A 21,155-nucleotide genomic window follows, 5' to 3' on the forward strand; every position below is an offset into this window, starting at 1 on the left:
AATCAACTTTAAAAATGTACTCCGATTAAAGTGTTGTTTTGATATTTTTAATATGTACTTATGGCATGTATGGGATAATAGAGAAAAACTTTCAGAAAAATTAGTCTAAATTGCATTTAAATTGGGTTTCATTATTTAAATTGTTGTGAATCAGGAGCAGACGAGAAAATGTCATTTTTAAAAGCCTATAGCTACGATGTATTGGCAACCATAAGCTCCCTGATCTTCTCCATTCTGATATATCCACTTATAGTTAAAGGTTCTAAAATTTGATAGAAGGACCCGACCAGGAGCAGATGTTTATAGTGTTTTGGTTATCCACCTCAGTACAAAAAGAACTAACATGGAATATTAACAGAATATTTTTGAGTTTTTATATCAAAAGTGGAGTTTTTGTTCTCATTTTAGCGCCATTTGCACCAATGAGGGGATGTACCTCAGGTAAAATGCAAACAGAGAAGTGTTGCGTTCATGTGGTGTTTGAATAATCAGAATAACAACAGTTTAACGGCTCCAGGCCAAGGTTAGGTTGGGGTTCTGCGTGGATGAGAGTTATTGTGAGAGCATGGGAACAGACTGGTAATGGGAAGTGGGGGCGGGCTTACTCTGAACCAATCGTGCTACCCACAACACAGAGGCAAATGACAAATGAACTCCTGCCGCTTTGCAAGAAACTTTGACCTAGAAAATTACATCGCTTTTTAAAAAATTATTATTTAAGCTAAAAACGGTGTAATCATTATTAAAAGACCTCTGGGAGCACTTCTACAACAGATCCAAAGATAATCAAAGTGAGATTTTAACTCCATCAAAAACAGGTTTTATCTATGATTGTTGTTTCCTACCCTCTCTGTGTACAGAGCAGGAAACAGGCAGAAGGAAGGGTAGGCTCCCTGTGTAGACATGTTGATGTCATTGGCGGAAGCATCGATGCGAGCGATGACCACATCCTCCCGCTCCCTGAAGGCCTCGGCTAGCTCCTCCCACAGCGGGAACAGAGTGCGAGAGGCTTTACTGTAGGGCAGATCTGAACACAGGACATATTATTTCTTACAACAGCCGTGCATCGTTTGTAAAACTGTTAAATATGCTTCATATTCTAGAAAAATCAGTACATGAAAAGGTGCTTTTATGCTTTTTAAATACAGAAAAAAGTCTCCACAAACTGTTGGGTCAAAAACATGAAAACAGACGAGGTGTGTTCACATACAGAACAGAACAAAAACCGTCTTGTCCGGGTTAAAAGCGACTTTCTCCAGATTCATTCCCACTAGTTCCTTCACGGGCTTTTGGTCCCAGTCTTCAGGAATGGGCTCACTCTGCATTTTGGGCTGTTTTAGGGACACAAACACATGAACCTGAAAAACACGAATCTCTCGGTTCCCATGCATCAAGCAGGACTTGTGAGCTCCTGGTACCTTAGCCGTTCCATCCAGATAGGACTGGCAGAACTCTTGAATAACCTCTGCGGTCAAGGTGTCTGAGGGCAGGTGGTAGGTCACGTGATCCGTCAGGTTGACCAATCGAATGAGAGGAGCCTCAAAATCCCGAACCCGGAAGTATTCCATGAGTCGGCCATTACGAGATTCGGCCACGTTGACCAAAACAAACAGAATCTGAACACAAAAACTTAATATCAAATGATCAAATGTTGAAGATATTATCATTATGTCTGAATATCTGATTTTACCAGACTTTATCAACATTTTTAAAGATGTAAAACAAATATATTGATCTAAAATTCATAAGAAATGATTCACAGCATGAGTTACTTTAATAGTAATGAAGATAAAAGCATTTTCTGTAGAGCTTAGAGATGATAAATGGGGTGTTAGTGTTCTGCAAACCTTCATCCTGAACTTCTCTGCAGCGATGCTGAAGGCAGAGGAAATCTCTTCAAAGTCTGCAGAACTCTTGTTGACAAAGAGGAGGGCGTGGTTTAACACGGGTGAGCTTAAGATCTGAGAGGCTGTCTGCAAAAGGGAGAGGAGGAACAACAAAATGATCAACTGCACCATGAAAAGGCCTAATTTCTGCACTGGAGCCACAATGCATGAAAAGAAGAATCAAAGATTTGAATCCTTGAGATTCAGGGAGGATGGATTTGTATTTCTTGAGGTAAAATATTTTAAGAAGTGATCAAATTCATTAAAAATTGGTCATTTGTTTTAATTGATGATTCAAACAGCAGTACCTGGCCATCGTACTCAGTGACCGGATCCATCTTATAGACAGAGATGAAGAGGACCAGCTCCTCTTTGGAAGTCTGAGGCGTCATCCTGTAAGCCTTGATGAGCTCAGACTGCAACACAATAACACAGTGAAGAACAAACATTTTCTGTAAACAAAAAAGTAAAAGTTTCTTCAGCACTTCAAGAAATAAAAAATGACTTGATGACTAATCAAATGAAAGAAACTAATCTGATTTGTGAAACACAGGAAAGCTGAGATTTTCTAAAATGAAAATAATTAAAAGTTAATGACTTTTTGACTGTGATCCAGCATTTCTTATGCTTTCATGTAGATCATACATACTTTTTTAAGCAGTAACACAACATCCTGTGTGAGGCTGTATTTCCTGCTGACTTCCTCATTCTGTGTCAAAGCAAAGCTGATGTCAGGAAGGTCAACCGCTGCAGCATGAAACACCTGGACGTACTCGTGGGTCAGTTCCTGCACAAATACACACAAATGACTAAACCTGCATGGGTTAGTCAACGCAACAATAAGAAATACAATCAAAGAGGACACTTTTTACCTGAAAGAATCCGACCACCATCAACTCCTCTGAGGCTTCAAACTGACTCAAATCGGCGATGAGGTCAGCAGCTGACCCCGCCCTCCGTTTCAACCACGTCAGGATAGAAGCTGAGCTCTGAGGATCTTCAACACAATTCAGAAAAATATTTGACCTTCATCTGCAATTTAAGGTGATGAAAGTTTAGCAAGGGCTTCCAGTATAACCCATGCTTTCACAAGCACAACAAGCTAACAATCCACTTTGCTAGCCAAAGAGAAAAGGAGTGAGCTTAGAAGTGCAGATTGCTGCAGAGATTATGGAGGTTATATATAACAACATACTAAATACTCTAGAGTATATTGTGTGTTCTTGATAAAATACAAACAAATCAAAACTTTTTGCCTGAAAGTCAAACATCTCACATGAAACCCACATTTTTGGATCATGTAGCTAAATTGGTTAGCATAAGGCACAGTAGCTTTTTTTTTTAAATTTAATTTCAAACTTTGACATCTTTGTGACTCATAAATATTACTCTTGATGTACTCTTACACACCAGGGCAGGGTACAGGGTTGTCTATATCTCCATAGATGTATAATCTGACCATAGGGTGGCTGGTCCCGTCGAGCTCTTTCACCAAGTCTTTTTCCTGACTCACGTCCACAAGTCCCAGCTTGACCTCTGACCCCTTGAGCGCTTCGGCTGCATCCTTGAATGCCGCCGACACGCGATGGGCTTCTTTGGTAAAAGGAGTGTCTGAGAGGCACAGAGTAAAAAGTAAAAACCAATCAAAGCGTTTGAGAGGAAAAGTCGAACGGCACAGGGAACTCACAGAAGTGCACCAGAAGCTGCTTGTACTTCCGCAGCGCTTTCCTGAAATGCTCCTTTTTCAGCTGTAAAACTCCATCCTCCTCTGGAAACGTTGTGTCTCCCTGATGTTCAGATTGTGTATCTGCAGCAACGAGTGCACAAAGGCAAAATGCTACTCCACATAATATCAGTAGATTCCTCATCATGACGGATCCCAGGCGGTTTGACAGCACGGACACTGAACAGACTTGGCAGAAGGTGTGGAGGGAGTGGTTGTGCAAGGATGAACTGATAAGTTTGGATCTGTGTTAACCCATAATTGTAGTGCTTTTGTTATCTGCCTGCTATGCCCAACAGTCTGTTGCTGATTAACTCTCCTATCTGAGCACTGCTGTATTCCTGCCATTGGCTGCTGCTCATGTCAGGTTACAAACGTCCTTTACCTTAGAGGGTATTTCCCGACAAGGTCAAAATAGAATGTACACCAAAGAAAAGGAACGTGAAGAAATCTTCGCACCACTTTGAACATTTAAACAAAATCAAGAAAGTGATGCCAAAATTATTTTACAACAGACATCAGACACAACTTTAGTTTTAGAAACTGGTGAATCAGTTGGATTTAAAGACACACTCCTTTTAAAATGGTGGCATTTTTCTCATGATGGAAGACATGTATAAAGAAAATTAAAATTGCATTTCGGCTTTTCGCTATTGATATTGTTTTGAATCAGGAGCAGACAAAAAATGGCTCAAAACTGTACATCTGGATAGATAATGGTGACCATTTTTGTTGCACCAGCTATGTTAGGTTGCGCTTGTAAAGAGAGAAAAAGCATAATGGATGATGGGAAATGAGGGCAGGCTTACTTATTTCCACTCATCAATCAGAAGTGTTTTATTTAAGCTAAAAACAGCATAATCATATTTTAAAGCCCACTAAATCAAATAATGACAGGAGTGAGACTTCAAGCTTATTGAGAAACAATTGTATGTATTTCATTTAAATGTTGGGACGTGTTGAATTATATATTTAAAGCTGTGAATAATGCAAGAAGACATGAACAAAAATTATATCTAGATCAATGGAAAACAGGCCTAAGTGCAATAAAAGTTTGCTCTGGAGGGACAATCATTCTTGAACTGACTTTTTTTTATCAGATTTTCTCTGTCCATGGCAAAAAAAAATCATAAAATCTTTGTGGTTTGGTTATTACATTAAAGCTTTATGATTATACAATCAGTGTTTTTGTTTATTAGTGTATCTCAATGTATTTCTTTGTACTTTCTTCGTCTGTTCTTAGGACTTAACAGTTTATGTCTTTTCATTTGCATGCTATTAGGCTGGTTGAAACTGATAAAAGACAGATGCTCTGTTAATAAAATCATGCCAAATATTTTTTTTAAGTAATTTTTTTTTTTTTTACTAATGTCAATCAAATTTCACTAATACCTGTAAGCCCACTGAGAGGATTGCATCGTGATATTGGGCTATATAAATAAAACTGAAAATCGAATTGAATTAATTATTCTTTTATTTCCTTAAAAAAATTTAAATGATAAACTTTGAAAAAATGTAATTATAAATGTGTAGTTTAAATCCAATAACTGATCAATACAACACTTCACAGTGTTTCCAGTAGAAGAGATTTCATGTTATTTGTACATACATGTGAATGACACCTCCTCTGATTTAAACGTGTTTATAGGAAGAGTTCATCACTTTTCAATTGCTTGTCAAAAGTTTAAAAATATTTATAGTTAAAATGTATAATATGTATCTAATATATTACTTACGGTATATTTATATTATCATAAAAATTATATATATATATATATATATATAAAACGTTTTTTTGTAATTAATCAATGCTTAATTAATGCTTAATGCTTAATTATTTATTGCCACAGTGGCTTTTTATCCTATTGTTGGGACTAAAACTACACTTTGAAGTCAAATATGAAACCTGTAATATTACAAGGAGCCACAAGAGGGCGACAGAACACTGTATTGAGTGTCACACTGAAAATAAGCTTACAAACATTTTCCATTTATTCATGCAAATTAGGTGCGCTGACTTTTGAAAAATGCTTCCCTTTTGCAAATTGAACACAATACACTTATAAATGAATGTTTTTTTTAATTTTATTTAAATATTGTGATTTGAAATGTTAGTTTATCATTTGGAAAACTAAAACCGAATATTGTAAATGTAAAAAAAAAAGTATTTTACAAGATTATTTCATTATTTCAAACCGATTTCCACATCATTTTAATTGAAAATAAACACATAAATTTTCTTAGCTTTGTGTCCTTTGTGATACCAAATGGGTATTCAGAGATAGTGTTACTTTATTAACCTGAAGGGAAAGAAATTACGTTTCTGAAACCAGTAATGTACTTTTTTCAGATGTTCTCAGTGTTGGGTTGCATCAAGTGCCGAAAACACCAAAGAAATTACAATGTATAATAAAAACCGTACCATTGATCGTAGCAGAAAATCAGACAGTAAATGCTCATTTTATGTACCCTAAACTCTAAACTCTGACCCTAACCTTAACTCTCCCTCTGGGTCTGTGCAGCCAAGAAAAAAGGTTTAGCACTTAGAGCACATATTTAGAAAATTACGTGCGAAGAGACACTGTTACTCCTCTTGAGCTCGACGAAAGGCACAAACGGTTCTTGGTTTTTAACAGACATTTATTCGGACACAAAGATACTTCTACATGCCTTCACATGTTCTTTCCATGCCCCAACAGTGCCCCAACAGTGCCGTCAGAACTACGAAATAAAATACAGAAACTTAAATTAAACTCTTCAATCTCAGACTGCAAATTAAATGATAAAATAAAATCCATACCTCATTGGCCGCATTAACTCAAGAGGGTAAAACTTCCAAAAAGAAAAACGTCTTAATTTATCTTCAAATTCTTTCACTGGCTTAACTCTCGCAGACTTCTCCCTTCTGGACCATGTGAGACTCACCCTGGAGTGGCAACCCATACAACATCCCCCATAGGAACAAAAATGACATGGAACAAAAAATAGGTTCCCCCTTTTAAATAAAGTTTTTAACTTCTTTTAACTTAACTTAACACCATTATTTATTTATTGTAAAATATCACATATTTATTTCAATTGATTAGAAAACATTTTTTATATTAATAACCCTTTTTAACACAAAATATTTTTATAAACAAAAATATGAACTATTGTTGCCTTTGATGGCAGCTACAGACACTTTAATACAAACATATTTCCGGATACAATTACCAAAAGTAATTGGTGTAGTGTGGACCAGAACGCACAGACTGGTGCCGGCTCACCGTAGGCGACCGCTGGTTTAGATGATGCTGACTTTCCTAAAATGTTTATAATACATTGTTACAGAAAAAAGTTTTCCTTTTGAATATGTTGTGGTTTTTTGTTAGTTTTTTTTGCAGCAAAAATAAATAAATAAATAGAAGTAAATAAAATAATCTTACATTCTGTTTAATGGGAATAAAAAGAGAGGACTCTAATAACTGAATTACTTGTTCCTCAGAAAACGTGGAATTATTAACTCAAAACAATAACAACAAAACACAGTCAATCAATGGAACAGAAAAAAACATTATTGTTTATTTCTCTGTGTGAGTAATAAATAAATGCAGCCTTTGTATTTAAAAACACGTTTTCAGTATGTGCTCTACCATTTGGTTGAGCAGGCAGTAAAAAGTTAAGAAGGTAACCAGATGTTAGCCAAAATGGACCTGCTGCTGTATTTGACATCATGAGAGCTTGAAGAACTGTGATGAGTAAATGCAGTCAAACACAGCGTCATTCTGAACTTAAATCTAAAAAAACCAATATTAGAGATCCATTATAATGTCAACATGCGGTTTTTAATAATACTGCATTACATAATACAATAATAACACAAATATAAGTTAAAACAACTTGAATGTTTTTAAAGCAACTCATAAACTGGTCGTCTACACGTTTCAGAGGAGGATGGAGGTGACAAAAGTTTAGTAATTACATAAAGTAAAAGACAACAATCTCAACTAAAAAAACATTTATGCTCCAGAGTTTCTCTATGATGAAGTTCTTTCTTTGTAGCAAGACATGTAATGATCAGAATTCAAATAAATGAACAGAGAATAAACCACAAGACAGAAAATCCTAAATGAATGCACATTCTGCAGTGATGAATGGAAAATCCTCCAAGTTCAGACTTTTCATGTAGGCGTAGCATCCAAGCAAACTTATTTTATGTTGTTCATATGTTGTTCAGCTCAGTGGCCCTTTGGTAGAGCGTCCACCATGAGACTGGAAGGTTGTGGGTTCGAATCCAGGCATGCCAAAGACTCTAAAAGTAGGACCTAATGCCTCCTTGCTTGACACTCAGCATTAAGGGGTTGGATAGAGGGGGTAGATCACCTAATGGTTCCAGAGTGAAGCTGTGTCTGCAGGTCACCACTCCCCAGTGGATGGGTCAAATGTGGAGGAAAATAAATAATGGGACTTCAACTTTGTTACAAAGATACAAAAAAACACTGGAGTTTCTGTCTAATGTGCAAACTTCTTTGTTAAATATAAAAGATGATATTAAAAGCAGGTTTTTTATTTTAAAAATGTGAAATATTTTCTTCTCTGTACAGTTGTAAGTGGTTTGTTGCTAGCACTATAGCCTGAGTGAGAAGGCTGGTTCAGATCCTGGTTGGGGTTCTGTAGAGTTTGGATGTAGATGAAGGGTTTTTGCTGTATGTGATGAAGGCACTGTCATCTTTCAAAAACGTAAATTTGTTTTTTACAACTAGGACAGAGGTGAACCACATCTTGACAGCGAGGAATGGCTAAGGGGATCAAACAGAAACCGCAAAACAGCCTGAAACAGAAGAGGAACAAAAGCGTTGATCATCCTGCTGTGGGTGGCAAAGCATTTGCAGATTTGAACATTTCTTCTTTTCTTACCCTAACAAGCTAAGGGTCATACAAATGCCCCAAGCGTTTTTCCCAGCCACATGTTTGATTTTGGTGGTCACGAGTTCTTGGCAGTGCGGACAAACCACCAAAGCAGGACTCTCCCTCAAACAGGACGCTATGATGGGAACAGGCGCCGGCTGAGACACCACTGCTACCTCTGACCTTCTCCCTCCATCTGTCATTCAGATGAAACAACAACAAAAGAGTCTTACATTTGTGATGTTAGAAGGAGTTAAATAAAAAAAGATCAGTAGTAACAAAATGAACTCATTACATTGTGTAACTTGATGGACGATGACTCCAGGAGGTTGTTCAGATGAAATCACAACCACAGGCACAGAAGGTCTGGTTAGCAACGGGAAGGGATTGGACTGAACTGCAATTAGATTAAAAGAGAAAACTTTTTTTTTTTCTTTGTGAAACTGTAAACAATAGACAATAGAGACTCTTACAGGTTGAATGAAAAGTAAGCAATCTGAAAATGAGGTGAAAAGCTTGTGTTTGTTAACAAAAAAACAGAGAAATACACAGTTTTTTCATGGAATTGTAGCCCAAAATACCGTTCTTAGGACAGCTTTGAGTAGAATTTAATGCAGTTTTACAGAAATAATTTCTCCCTTTTTGTGTACAAACGAATATGAATGAGGGCTGATATATATTTTTTCTAAAAGCTTAAAAAACTTTTTGTTTTGTTTTTTTGCTGTAATGAATAGCAAACAAAAAAGTTTGCCTTCAATTTCGAGCTGTGAATAAAACGATTTTTTTGTCAAATGCTGTCAAAGGTGCTTCTTCACGAATGGCTTATGCAGCACTTTCCTCAAGAAAGAAAAGCCTGATGTCAGAGCAAATACAGATGTCTCAAAGCAGCCTTATGTATTAAAGAACTTTGACCTAGCAAAGAATTTGACAAGAACTATTCAAAAAAGTTTCTCATATTGTGCAGAAAGTGTCTTTCTGCTCTGTTTCTGCTTCAGATTACATCACTGTCCTGAGCATAACTCAGTGTTAGTCAAGATTTAACTGACAGATATGTGGCCTTACATACTTTCATAGAACACTGTTCAAAACCAGCTCAATCATCAAAAGCTGTCAAGGTCATGTGACCCTGAACAAGCCCAAACCATGAATCCTCCACCACTGTGCTGACCGGAAGAATAAAGTGAATCTCCACCAAGTGTGTTACCTGCATCTCCGTAGGCAGGAGGAGGTGTTGAAGGTAACGAGGAGGTGTAGGCCGGAGGGTTTGATACCTCTATCCTCAGAGCAGGTGGCTGCTGACTGATCTCCTCATATGAAGGAGGTTCCATGGATTGAGACATCAATCAAACAGGTGGCTTCTGATAACGAGACCAAAAAGTTTTGGTGATCGAAATTAAAGTAAAAATAAATACTTTATTATTTTAGCAACCGTCCATTTTTCTAAATTTGTATTAAAGTCAAAGCTTAAAAATCTTCAGAACCCTCTAATTCCCTTATAAGGTCATGGGGTCGCTAGAGCCAACCCTGCTGGGTAAAGATGGGTGCACCCGAGCAGATCACTATCTGTTGCAGGGCCACAGCAAAGCTAGTAAGGATGATTCTTCTGTTATGATAATAGACACTATATATTATATAGTATATAAGTCTTTGTCAACAGTCTTTCTAAGAAGACACCCCTGTTGCCAGGGTCACCAACAAAAACAACCCAAAACAAATCTTTTATGGGTATGAGCCAGCATTTGGAAAGGAAACACATTTTATTTTGGAAAAATAAAAAACAAAAACATGATGCGTATTTAGCTCACCACCTACCCGTATGGAAATACAAGAAAACTAGCATGGAAATTTAAAGCATCATGTTTCATTCACATTTCTCTCCCTGTGATATAAATAAACATTTTCTGTCTACAACATGTTTGTCTTTGTGCCAAAACTATAAAAACCAGCGTACGGATGAAATAGTTTATTTAGTCTGTGTGTCGTCAATTGTCACTTTGTCATTACATAACAACGCTTTAGTGCTTTGATTGATCGGATTTGTATTCGATCATCTTGAGTTCCTAAAAATAATGAGTTTCATGTGATGTACAACACAGATCTGTATCTTTAATTTATAACATTGACTCCTAATCTGACAGGAATCCCCTTAATGTCTGTGAGTTGGTGTTTTTGCACTAATTTAAAATCACTACTTCCTACTTTTTTTTGCTTCTAGTTTTCATGTATAAGTTTAAAAAAATGAAAGTTTTGTCCTTTTTGTTACAAAAACAATAGCTCCAGTTTGACATCCTACTGTAGTTTTATTCTTTTTTAACAGAGCATATTTACTACACATATAATTGAATGAGTAAATAAAGTAAAACAAACAAACAAAAAAGCTTCAGCGATGATAAACCCTGAGCATGTTTTCTGTTAAGCAGCATCAACCTGTGAGCTCACAAGTAGCTCAGCCCTTGTGTAAATAGTGACAAGCCTTCTCTCCCGGTGTGAAGACACACACTGGATATACACACACTTTACACATAATCTGGGATACATTTGAGTTGTTTAAAAAAGTTTTGAGTTTGATCTGATGAAAACGGTGGAAGAAAAGGAATGATCTTACCTTGTGCTCTGTGGGAAACATCACTGGCCACAAACAAAACAAACCACAGCGGCCGAAGCTTCGACGTCACTCTTGGCGGAACCTGTTCCACACTAGAATTACAAACATTTTCCTGTCACATGTTAAAACCGGCCCCGCTGGTTTTCCTGGCTTTACTTTCCTTCTGTCACCGCTGCATTTTTACTGATAAAACGCTTTTATGAAGGACTTTTAGAAAAAAATGCAATTACAAATGTGTTTTCAAAGCCAACAAATAGGATAAAAATATATTACGTTTGGGGCTGTCAGTCCCCTCCTGGATGGTGTATGGGGAGGGTATCTTTGTATTAGATTAGTGGTCCGTTGACTGCTTTGTCAAAGGGTCTCTGTGATTCATAGATTGGGGATCATAAAACATTAAAGTCATAACCCTGATTAGGTTTTCATTGGGGTTGGGAGGGGGCCTTGCACTGGACTCAGGCTTCTGCCCTGGTTTTAACATTGTGACCTTGCTCCAGTGGTGGTCTCCCTTTATGGCTGGTATCTAGCTGTCCTGGAGCTGTTCCCAGGCCAGCCAAGAGACATAGTCTCTGCAGTGTGTCCAGGGTCTTCCCCTGGCCTCCAGCCAGTGGGACGTGCCTGAAACACCTTATTAGAGAGGCGTCCAAGAGGCATCAGGACCAGATCCCCGAGCCACCTCAACTGGATTCTCTCAATTTGAAGAAGAAGTGGCTCTACTCCGAACTCTCTCCGGGTGACCGAGCTTCTCACCCTCTCTCTGAGGGAGTGCCCAGCCACCCCATGGAGGAAACTCATTTCAGCTGTTTGTATTTCTTTTGGTCATGACCTAGAGCTCCTGACCATGGGTGAGTACTGGAACCTTGATTGACCGGTAAATTGAGAGGTTTGCTTTCTGGCTCAGCTCCTTCTTCACCACAACTGACCGGTACGGCGACCACATAACGACGGACACTGCTCCAATCCACCAGTCTTCCCTCTTCCCTCACTCATGAGCAAGACCCCAAATACTCAAACTCCTCCACCTGGGGAAGGAGCTCTCCACCCACTGTGAGTAACTACCTTCCCATCCAGCAGCCCTGTGACCCTGAATATGTTCTGAAGATAATATACAGATGGGTCCAGGGTCCGTGGTTGTCTCACTAATGACCTCTCTTCAAAGGTGTCATGGATCAACCTGCTGCGTCTCCCTTCAACCACCAGAGGGAGCGCTCACCTGAGTTCTGAACTCTTCACCTGCCCTCACCTGGAGTAATCTCCCTCAGCTGTTTCCCATCACCTCATCACTGCCATAGTATTAGTCTGGCTTCTCTCCATAGCTCACTGCGAAGTCTTGTTTTCCCTGCATTCAGTCCAAGCGTTTTCTCCTATGCCTGTCTCATCGTGTTTTGACTCCTGCCTGTATCCTCGACTCTCCGCCTGGCCCCTGTGTTTTGACCTCAACCTGTTTTCTGACCGCGCCTTTCCTTGTCCTGTTTCTTCATTAAAACCTCTCGTTTGCACATGAATCCACACGTCTCTGCCTCTTTGTCACAAAAGGGGAGTTACATTGTTCTTTTTACTCTCAGTAACATCATGGTACATTCTAGAGAGCCCCTGTGCAGCAAGGCCTTAAATGCAGGTGCTATGGTGTGTATGTGTGCAACACACATGTGCTTGTGAGTTCACTTGTATATGTAGTGTCAACAGTTGTTTGTGTGAATCTGCATAGGTATGTGTGCATGCAAGTTTGTGCAGACAGGTGTGTTATATAAGTGTGTGTAGATTTTGAGTATCATTGTGTTTGGTTGTACTCAAACATTCCTTTTAATCCTTTCACTCTTTTCATTCAATGTTTATCTTGACTTTTTGCCCCTTTTTCTCCTTTGCTCTCTTTCTTTTCTCCCACTCATGTTTCTTTCTATTTTCTTGTCCAGCCAAGAAAAATCCATTCATTCATCCATCTATTTTCTAGACACATGAATGGTCACAGGGTTGCTGGGGTACATTCCCATCTACTTTAGGGTGCACCTTAGACAGGTCCCTGGGCCACATACCTACACCTGAGAGGCAGTTTAGTCACAAATCAACCTGTGAGGCATGTTTTCCAACTGTGGGAGGAAGCTGCAGAAAACTCCCACATGCGTGGAGACAACATGCAAACTCTACATGGAATGAACCCAAGTGGAATGTGAAAGCGTCTTCTTGACGGTGTGAATACTATCACGACTCCACCTCGATCAAGTTCTTCCTCCAGAACACCCCCTTTCTTACAAAACAAATCCATAAAAAACAAATTTACACATAAGTTTTGCGTTTAAAAATATACAAAGTTTATGGAAATTCACACCTGGTTTTCCCACGGAACATGTGACAGAACCACAATTGTAAAAATAAAAATCTGTCCAGAAAAAGAGGCTTCCATCTGTATGCTCAGTTTCTGAACAGGACAAAAAAAAGTGAGCAAAAGGCAGAATAATGATCACAACAAGGGTCAAACTTGAATATCTTCTATTAAGAAAAATGACAGAGTGGTTGAGTTTGAATTGTCATCACAGCTCGTCTTTGGATGTGTTGTTTGTTGGTCCCTCTGAAGAGTCGTCTGTCTGCTGTGGTAAAGAAAGAAAAATGAATCTAGTTTCAATGAAAGAGAAGATAGTGAAGCAGCAGAACAAACCTTGCTCTGATCATCGTCATCTCCTTCATCTGCCTTAGCTTCATCTTTGTCAACCTCTTCTTCGTCGTCATCGTCCTCATCACTTTCCTCCTGTGGCAGTACTCCTCCGTTGTCAAGAAACTTGGAAAACGTCTCTAGATCCCTGTTTCCAGTGTAGTTAATCACCTGAGAGAAAATATCACAAACAGAAAAATATCTGCATATGTCTGCTGTTCTTTATGTGTGTGTTTGTGTGTGTGTGTACAAGCACCTCTTTTCCACCAGCTGGGAAAAATTTCAGCGTTGGAAATCCTTCGACGGCCACACTCTCCACTTCATTGGCTGTGGCGTCCATCTTTGCGATGATGATGTCATCATGATCAGCATATTTTTCACCCAGCTGCTCCCAGATTGGAGCCAGCTCCTTGCAATGTCCACACCATGGAGCATCTGCGCACACAAACACACACTGTGAGGGGGTGGTGGAAGAGGACATCCTACCCACAAAACACTGTGTCGACATGAATGTTATGGTTTGTCACTGATAGCTACAGAGAATCTAACAAGAACTGGTGACTAATATGAGAAAGTGGACAAATATTCATTAAGAGTAAGTTAGTACCCCCTAGTGTTCAATAACCATATTGCATGCAGGACAGCTTCATCTCTTTGTCCCCCGCAGATGACAGTGTTCACCTTTTTATGCACTTTGATGTATAGCCTTTTTACAAGCATGTTACAGATTTCAAACCTGCTTTTTTTAAAGTAACAACTTATTAAAAACATCAATTTTCATGTTTTTCTGTTCATGAAGCACGCCAACGGTGCCAAACTCCTGCCAAAATTATGTCCGACATAGAAAATGACACAGGCTTTTTAATTTGAGCTCAAATTGGCATAATCATAATTAAAAGACCACTGGGAACAGTTCTAAAATAGATAAAAACTGATCGGAGTGGTTCTAACCCATGGGCTGGGGTTTATTCCAGTCTTCCTGGGGTGGTATATGAGAACTCTGTCAGAATATTTGTATATTTTAGAGTAATTTTAAAATATCTAATAAACCTAAATAAGTACATATTTGAACTCCTTGTGGAAACATATCACATCTAAATAAATAAAAAATTAGAATAACTTACAAAATTCTACAAAGACGTTTTTGGTCGGGTCCATGGCAACAGACTCAAAGTTCTTTGCCACCAGGACTTTAACCGGGCCCTTGTCCCAGTCCTCAGGGATCTCCTCAGACCGCAAGTATGGCTGAAGCAACCAAAGAGAGATCAGCTTACTGAGTTGAGTGCTCCTGCTTGACTTCACATCATCTGAGCTAAAGAGTTACCTGTGCAGTGTCATCAACAACGTCCTGGGAAAGCTGTCTCAGAGAGTCAACGGTCAGCTCGGAGTCGATTTTGAACTTTTTTTGTGTCTCCATGTTGATGATGCGTACAGCAGGGATATCCGTCTCCAACACCCCAAAGTAATTCAGCACGTGTGACACGGATGTGGTTATGTCGATCATGATGTACAGCACCTGTGTGGCACAAAGATAAAGTGGTGGAGCTTTGAAGAACATGCACAGAACAGATAAAGCATTCTCAAAAGTTGGCACGTTAATGCACCCACACACTAGGCTCCTACCTTTCCTTTAAACTCTCTGGCGACGGTCTTGTACTCCTCCAGCAGGCTCATGTGACTCTGCACAGTGGAGTTAATGAAGAAAAGGCAGTGCAGCCGCACACGAGAGTGGAAGATCTTGTCTGATGTCTGAAAACACACTCAGGTCAATTCAAATGTAAGTTAGATTTACATCTTTTAAAAAACATTTCTATTTACCTCTTGGTTGAACGAGATGATCAGCTCCAGACTGTTTTCCTTAATGAAAGCTGTCAGGTTGTGTTTGTCGAGCTTGTCCTCTTCAGACAGTGCAAAGTCTGCTCTGCCATCATCAAACTAAAAAAAATAAAACATAAGGTTATAGTAAAACTGCCAAAAGTAATCTATTTGACATCAAACTCAGATGAATGATCATTTGGAAAAACAACATTGTAACTCACTCTAGAAAGGTCTATTGTGCTCGAATGACCACTTAGTTTTAACTGGTGTGCACCAATTAGTAATTAGAAACCTTTTTTTTAACTTCAATTTATTTTCATTTTTTTATGTCCTTCTAGTCTAGGGGCTCCGTACATTATAAATTATTTCAAAATGAAATTAATTGGTTATAATCAATATTGGAAACCACCATTTGGATTGAGACACAGTAGGTTTATTTTACTAAAACGTAAAAATGATCACCATAAGTTATTAAATGAATTGAATTGTCACTAAAATAAGTAATTTCACTCCCTTATCATAAATTTTCTCATGGAAACTTTTGGATGGAGGCAAAAATGTTTTCTTCTGACCACTGGATGGCAGTGAAGCTCACTCATTGCTCCACTGCCTCTCTGTGGACTGTAGCCCTGAATTGTGTTGCAGTCATACCTTCTTGAACAGCACCACTGAGTTGGATGTCACCTCATACTCCTTAAAGACTTCAGGAGATGCTGTTACTCCAAACTCGACGTCAGTCAAATCAAAAGCAACTTCCTTAAACACACCGGCAGCTTCACTTTCCAGGTCCTGCAGAAAGGAAGTCATGAAGAACAGACATTTGACTCTGTTCTGATAAAACACTTTCACGTCAGCACACACAAAAAATCCCTTTTTATTTTATAGTGATTAACATGTTTTGATGAAAAACAAAAAAAGTCATCAGATCCTAGAGATTAATTAAATTATCTTGAAAAATTTACCAGAAAGTACATTAAGACACACACTAAGTTTATTTAACAAAATAAAAGCTTAGAAAATATGGATAACATGAACAGAGAACCTGTGGAGCTGCACTCCACAGTGTCAGATTATCTATTTGTAGAAACACTCAGGACAGCTGCGAGTTTTCCCAGGATGCCTCACACAAAAAACACTCAACATAATGCTTAGGAAAAATTAGGAGAATTAGGGCTACATGTCAGATTTTATGAAGCTAGAATGTTTACTGTTTAAGTTTATAATAGCAAAGTTAAAAAAAAACAAAAAAAACAAGCTTTATCTTGACTGCATAATTCTCAAAATGAATAGAATCTCATAAAAAAAAGTAAAAATAACACGTCAGTAGGATTGCGCAGCTGTCTTAACATTTTCCTAGAAGGATCTTCTTTGTTGACCAAAAAGAAGATTTGTGACATTTAGTGAACGCTGGACACTCAATATCAGAATATGTCACTTTATTGCAGGTTTTAGGCACAGTATTGGGAAGATCATAGTTTGTTTTGGGTTTTTTTTTTGCATGCGAAGTAAAAAAATGTTTATTTATGTGTAAGAACAGGTCAAAGAGTGACCAGCAGCCAAAGCTTTCCAAAAACTGTGTCATGTAACAACAAGGATTCAGAGCTCACCAGCAAAGCTGATGAATAACAACACAACTGAACAGATTTGGTTTGGTGGTTGAGTCAAAGTCCAATGAGAGTCAAAGAAAAATGAGTTGATGCCAACTCGATAAATGGTCCAGGTATCAATACATAGCAATGCAGTCGTATTCTAAAAACTATAAATGAAAATCCTTTTTGTCTGAGAAATGCTTTTTAAAAAAAATACTATTATTGTTATTTTTAGCAGCACTTTTTATTTAAAGCGACAAAAACAAAATGTCTTTGACAAAACAACTTAAAACGTGAAAGCTGGAATTTTAAGTCTTTTCATATCCCATTTGTTTAATTTTTAATATTTAATTTACTAAGCTGTTTTTTAGGGTTATCGTATGTTTAGTGCATACAACACACCTTTAGCCATTTGTAATTGATCCAACGTGGTAGAAGCAAGCTTGTGATTGGACATCTTTTTGTTTACATCAAATGTACATAAAAAGGAAAAGACAGTAGCGACACAAGAGGGAGACAGACCGAGAAAATGTAGCCAGAAATCTATTATTTATTCCCAGATTGATTTTAAATAATTTTTTATCAACATAATCTTGTTTGTATCTTTGGTTTTCAACCAATACCACTGTTGCTCTTGTAACTAGATCGACTTTTCAAGACTTATCTTTTACATCCCTATTCAACAGGCTACATTTGAAGGAACTGAAGCAACTATAATTAAGAAAAGTCATCCAGTATTCCTCTTGAGAGATTTCATAAATGAACTTTTCCTAAAGGGAACAATATAATCTGATTTTGTTTATCAGATTTTCACGTCAGCTCACCAGTTTTCAAGATATACTTACTTACGGTTTTCCGATGACCACATTGTTTTAAAAGAAAGAAAGCAAGTTTTCCTTTACTAGAGTGGAATGAATAAAAAAACTCTACAAATAAATAAATAAAAATTAAACCTTACATCAAAGAATCCAACAACTGTGACGTTGTGGGCGTTGATGAACTCAGCTGCAGAGTCTGCAGAGTCCAGGTCTGCAGCTCCAGGTCCAGAGCGGCGCTTCAACCACTGAACTATTCCTGAAGGGGTCCTCGTACCTGGACAATGAAGGCAGACAAGTCCAAGCACCTGCCGTCTGTGTTACATTCAAGTTAAATAAAGCTTGTTTGTCGTGTATCTGTGCTCACCAGTGTATTCAATGGGCTGCTTTCGGTCTCCATTCATGAACAGCTTCACAGTGGGGAAGCTGTCGACGTTGAACTCCTCAGCCAGCTCTTTCTCCTCTATGGCATCCACTTTGGCCAAGCGCATCGCTGAGCCTTCCTCCTTCAGCATCCCAGCAGCATCGGCATAAATGGGCTCAAATCTTCTACAGTAGCCACACCAGGGAGCATCTGCACACACACACACACAGAGTTCATGTATTTCTGCAGAACAGAGAGCAGCTACTGGCCTCGGCTCCTGTGGTTATCAGCAGCTCCTGCTCAGATAAACAAGAAAATGAGCTGCTGATAGTGGAAGCAGCAGTTGGAACAAGCTTTTATCCCATCCACTCGTTTCCCTGTCGGGACTCCCCCTCTGCCATTACTGGGCTCGTCTGTGGGAGAAGTTCCCCACGGCAGCATCTGGACACGACTGGCAGTTTGCTCACATAGTCAGTGTGAGTGGAAAACACTTTAAATTACGTTTTTCTTTTTCAAAATCATAAAAGTCACAAATTATTTGAACATTAACCATAATCCCACAGTGCATTATCTTTACTTTATTGATTTATTTAGTTGTAGATATGGAAACATTTGCATTTCATTCGACCAAAATCCACTGCCTCCTAAAAGCTAAACCTACCACAGAGTGATTAAAGGCTGTGAGGTTTAATCAAAAACAATTTTAAATATTTTAATATGGGTCTGTTAAACAATTACACATGTATGACACAATAAAACTCACAGAATTCAACCAGTAGATGTTGATTCTCGCTGAGAGCTCTGTCAAAGTTGTTGATGTGCAGAACCATGACGTCTTGCTCTTCTTCTATCTCCGTTGTTTTCTCCTTCTTTGGTGGCTGTTCAGGTTGGTCTGTCTCTGCTGAGGCCTCCTCTGTGGTTTCCTTTGTTGTGTCGTCTTGAGCATCTCTGTGCTCCTCTGTGCTGTCGTCCGAATCGTTGGCCTGGATGCAGGAGGCCTGCAGCAGCAGCAGAGCCAGCAGACTCACCCACAGGAGCTTCCTCATGACTGTGTGTGGGCTCCTCCGGTCAGGTGTGGGAGAGCTTCAGCTTGCATGTCACTGAAACGACTGTAGGGTTTCTTTATCTATGATGGTGAGGGTGTGTGTCGAAATGTTACTGGCCTTCTCTCTCATCCAATCACACGACACATTTGTGGGTCATTTTTCCAGTTCGTACAAGCCAATCAAAAAGTGCCATGTGGTTGAACATATTAGAAGCAGGTTGATCGGCTTTTACTTGACTTCTCAGATCCCATTTGCAACTTTTCCCCCTCTTTTCTGTCATTCTCACAACTTTTTAAAGTCAGTTCAATAAAACTGTACTTTATTTCCAAAAAACTGTTTGTGAAATGAGTGTTAGAGTTAAAATATTCAGGATGTCCAGTTGTGATAACATGTCTCTATTAGGAACCATTAGAGAACACTGCAGATATACTGATGATACCAATGTATACTAAATAAACCAGGAGTTAACTTCAAGCATCTATTAAATACTCTTCAATAAATTCAGATAAGACTTAAGAATCAATATATTTACACTTAATGGAAGTAATTCAGTGATCATCACATACTTAAAAGTTCTAGAAAAACATTTTAGTCTGTAATATCTTTAAAATCTGGAACATTCTGTGTCCAAATATGCAGAGACATGAGTTTGGAGTATTTATATGAACTACTACACTCCCTAACCTGTAAGAAGCCACATCCATTTTTTCCCAAAGAGACAAACTGATTTTTTTTTTTTTTTTGGTTTCCTTTGGGTCAATATTATACACCTCTAGAATTTTACCTTGAAATTTTCAGCAAAATAAAGGTACTGCAGGCAGAATTTTGATGAAAAGTCAAAGCAAAAATTCTATTTTCTCAATTCTAGCTCTCTATTTTTACTCGTTTACTCGTACAGGTAGAAATTCAAATCTATAATAGTGTTTTCTAATCTTTCGACTTGATCTGCTGATCCCGTAAAACAAAAACGTTATAGTCTTCACTGACCATCCTGTTTTTAATTATGGAGCTTGTTTTATTCTTGTCCAGAATGAAAAGATTTGTATAACTGTAGATCTTATCTTGCTGGACTTTGTGATGCAAAAAATATGGTAAAGATACACAAAGCTTTCAAGGTACTAAAAGGACATGATGAAAATGACTAAAGTCTGTTCTTGTAAATCTGTCTAACCCGTATATGTTAGAGGAGACGTTCTGTCCGGTAGGAAAAACAAAGTAATAACAGTTTAGTGATGTGACATGTAAAAAAAAACTTGGGAAAAATGAATAATGATTAATTAACTTGCTAATTAATTAAATAAATGATTCGAAATATTTTAAAAAATATATTATCTTTCTTACAAAAATTACATTTACATTCACTTCTGATTTTTGGTAAAAGTTTATAAAGATTTTTTTCCACCATTTTTTTTTAATTCTTAATGTCGATTTTCTATTCTGGGACACCCATCTGTTCTTCCTTTTCTTTATTTTTTACTTTAAGGGGAAAAAAAACACCTTGTGTTCAAGGGAATTTAAAAAAATGGGAAAGAAATGTGAACATTTGATATAAATGAGTGACACATTACCTGCTAAATGTGTTTGCTAACTTATTAAACAAAGATTTGAACCCTCTTCAAATAAACCATGGCATTGACAGAGGTGTGTCATGGCTGTGGTTTCTGTCTGCGTGTTGAATCACTTTACAGCTTTTTCTTCTTCTATGCATCTTTGCAGTGGCGGACTTAGCAGTTTGGGGGACCCAGGCGAGCAATAACACGGGACCCTGTTTGTAT

General features: G+C 38.2%; 3 protein-coding genes across 3 annotated transcripts in view; all 3 read right to left on the reverse strand.

The window, feature by feature from the left end:
* zgc:136472 (uncharacterized protein LOC678514 homolog) overlaps window positions 1–4,203 on the reverse strand; it is a 5,466-nt gene extending 1,263 nt beyond the window's left edge. Inside the window, exons 1-9 of the mRNA XM_024259786.2 lie at window positions 3,574–4,203; window positions 3,297–3,497; window positions 2,759–2,883; window positions 2,536–2,673; window positions 2,195–2,302; window positions 1,848–1,973; window positions 1,419–1,616; window positions 1,211–1,331; window positions 846–1,027 (exon numbers count right to left, since the gene is read on the reverse strand). Coding sequence (XP_024115554.1) covers window positions 846–1,027; window positions 1,211–1,331; window positions 1,419–1,616; window positions 1,848–1,973; window positions 2,195–2,302; window positions 2,536–2,673; window positions 2,759–2,883; window positions 3,297–3,497; window positions 3,574–3,757 — 1,383 coding nt within the window. The 5' untranslated portion in view covers window positions 3,758–4,203. The remainder of the gene's footprint in view (window positions 1–845; window positions 1,028–1,210; window positions 1,332–1,418; window positions 1,617–1,847; window positions 1,974–2,194; window positions 2,303–2,535; window positions 2,674–2,758; window positions 2,884–3,296; window positions 3,498–3,573) is intronic.
* A 3,048-nt stretch (window positions 4,204–7,251) lies between these two features.
* LOC118598776 (cell death-inducing p53-target protein 1 homolog) lies at window positions 7,252–13,422 on the reverse strand. Its single transcript, XM_036211996.1, has 5 exons — window positions 11,102–13,422; window positions 9,701–9,854; window positions 8,792–8,893; window positions 8,506–8,692; window positions 7,252–8,419 (listed from the first exon to the last, which is right to left on the reverse strand). Exons 2-5 carry the CDS (start codon window positions 9,834–9,836, stop codon window positions 8,314–8,316), a joined length of 531 nt encoding a protein of 176 aa, XP_036067889.1. The 5' UTR covers window positions 9,837–9,854; window positions 11,102–13,422; the 3' UTR covers window positions 7,252–8,313.
* Window positions 13,423–13,571: 149 nt separating this feature from the next.
* Window positions 13,572–19,438, reverse strand: pdia2 (protein disulfide isomerase family A, member 2). The gene is made up of 11 exons (XM_024259350.2): window positions 19,098–19,438; window positions 18,338–18,544; window positions 18,114–18,247; window positions 16,218–16,355; window positions 15,567–15,683; window positions 15,372–15,497; window positions 15,073–15,264; window positions 14,873–14,993; window positions 14,005–14,183; window positions 13,755–13,919; window positions 13,572–13,686 (listed from the first exon to the last, which is right to left on the reverse strand). The coding sequence occupies exons 1-11, from the start codon at window positions 19,378–19,380 to the stop codon at window positions 13,630–13,632; spliced, it is 1,719 nt and encodes a 572-aa protein (XP_024115118.1). The 5' UTR covers window positions 19,381–19,438; the 3' UTR covers window positions 13,572–13,629.
* Window positions 19,439–21,155: the final 1,717 nt, after the last annotated feature.

This window comes from Oryzias melastigma, linkage group LG1 (genome assembly GCF_002922805.2).
Source record: "Oryzias melastigma strain HK-1 linkage group LG1, ASM292280v2, whole genome shotgun sequence".
In the NCBI taxonomy this organism is placed as follows: domain Eukaryota; kingdom Metazoa; phylum Chordata; class Actinopteri; order Beloniformes; family Adrianichthyidae; genus Oryzias; species Oryzias melastigma.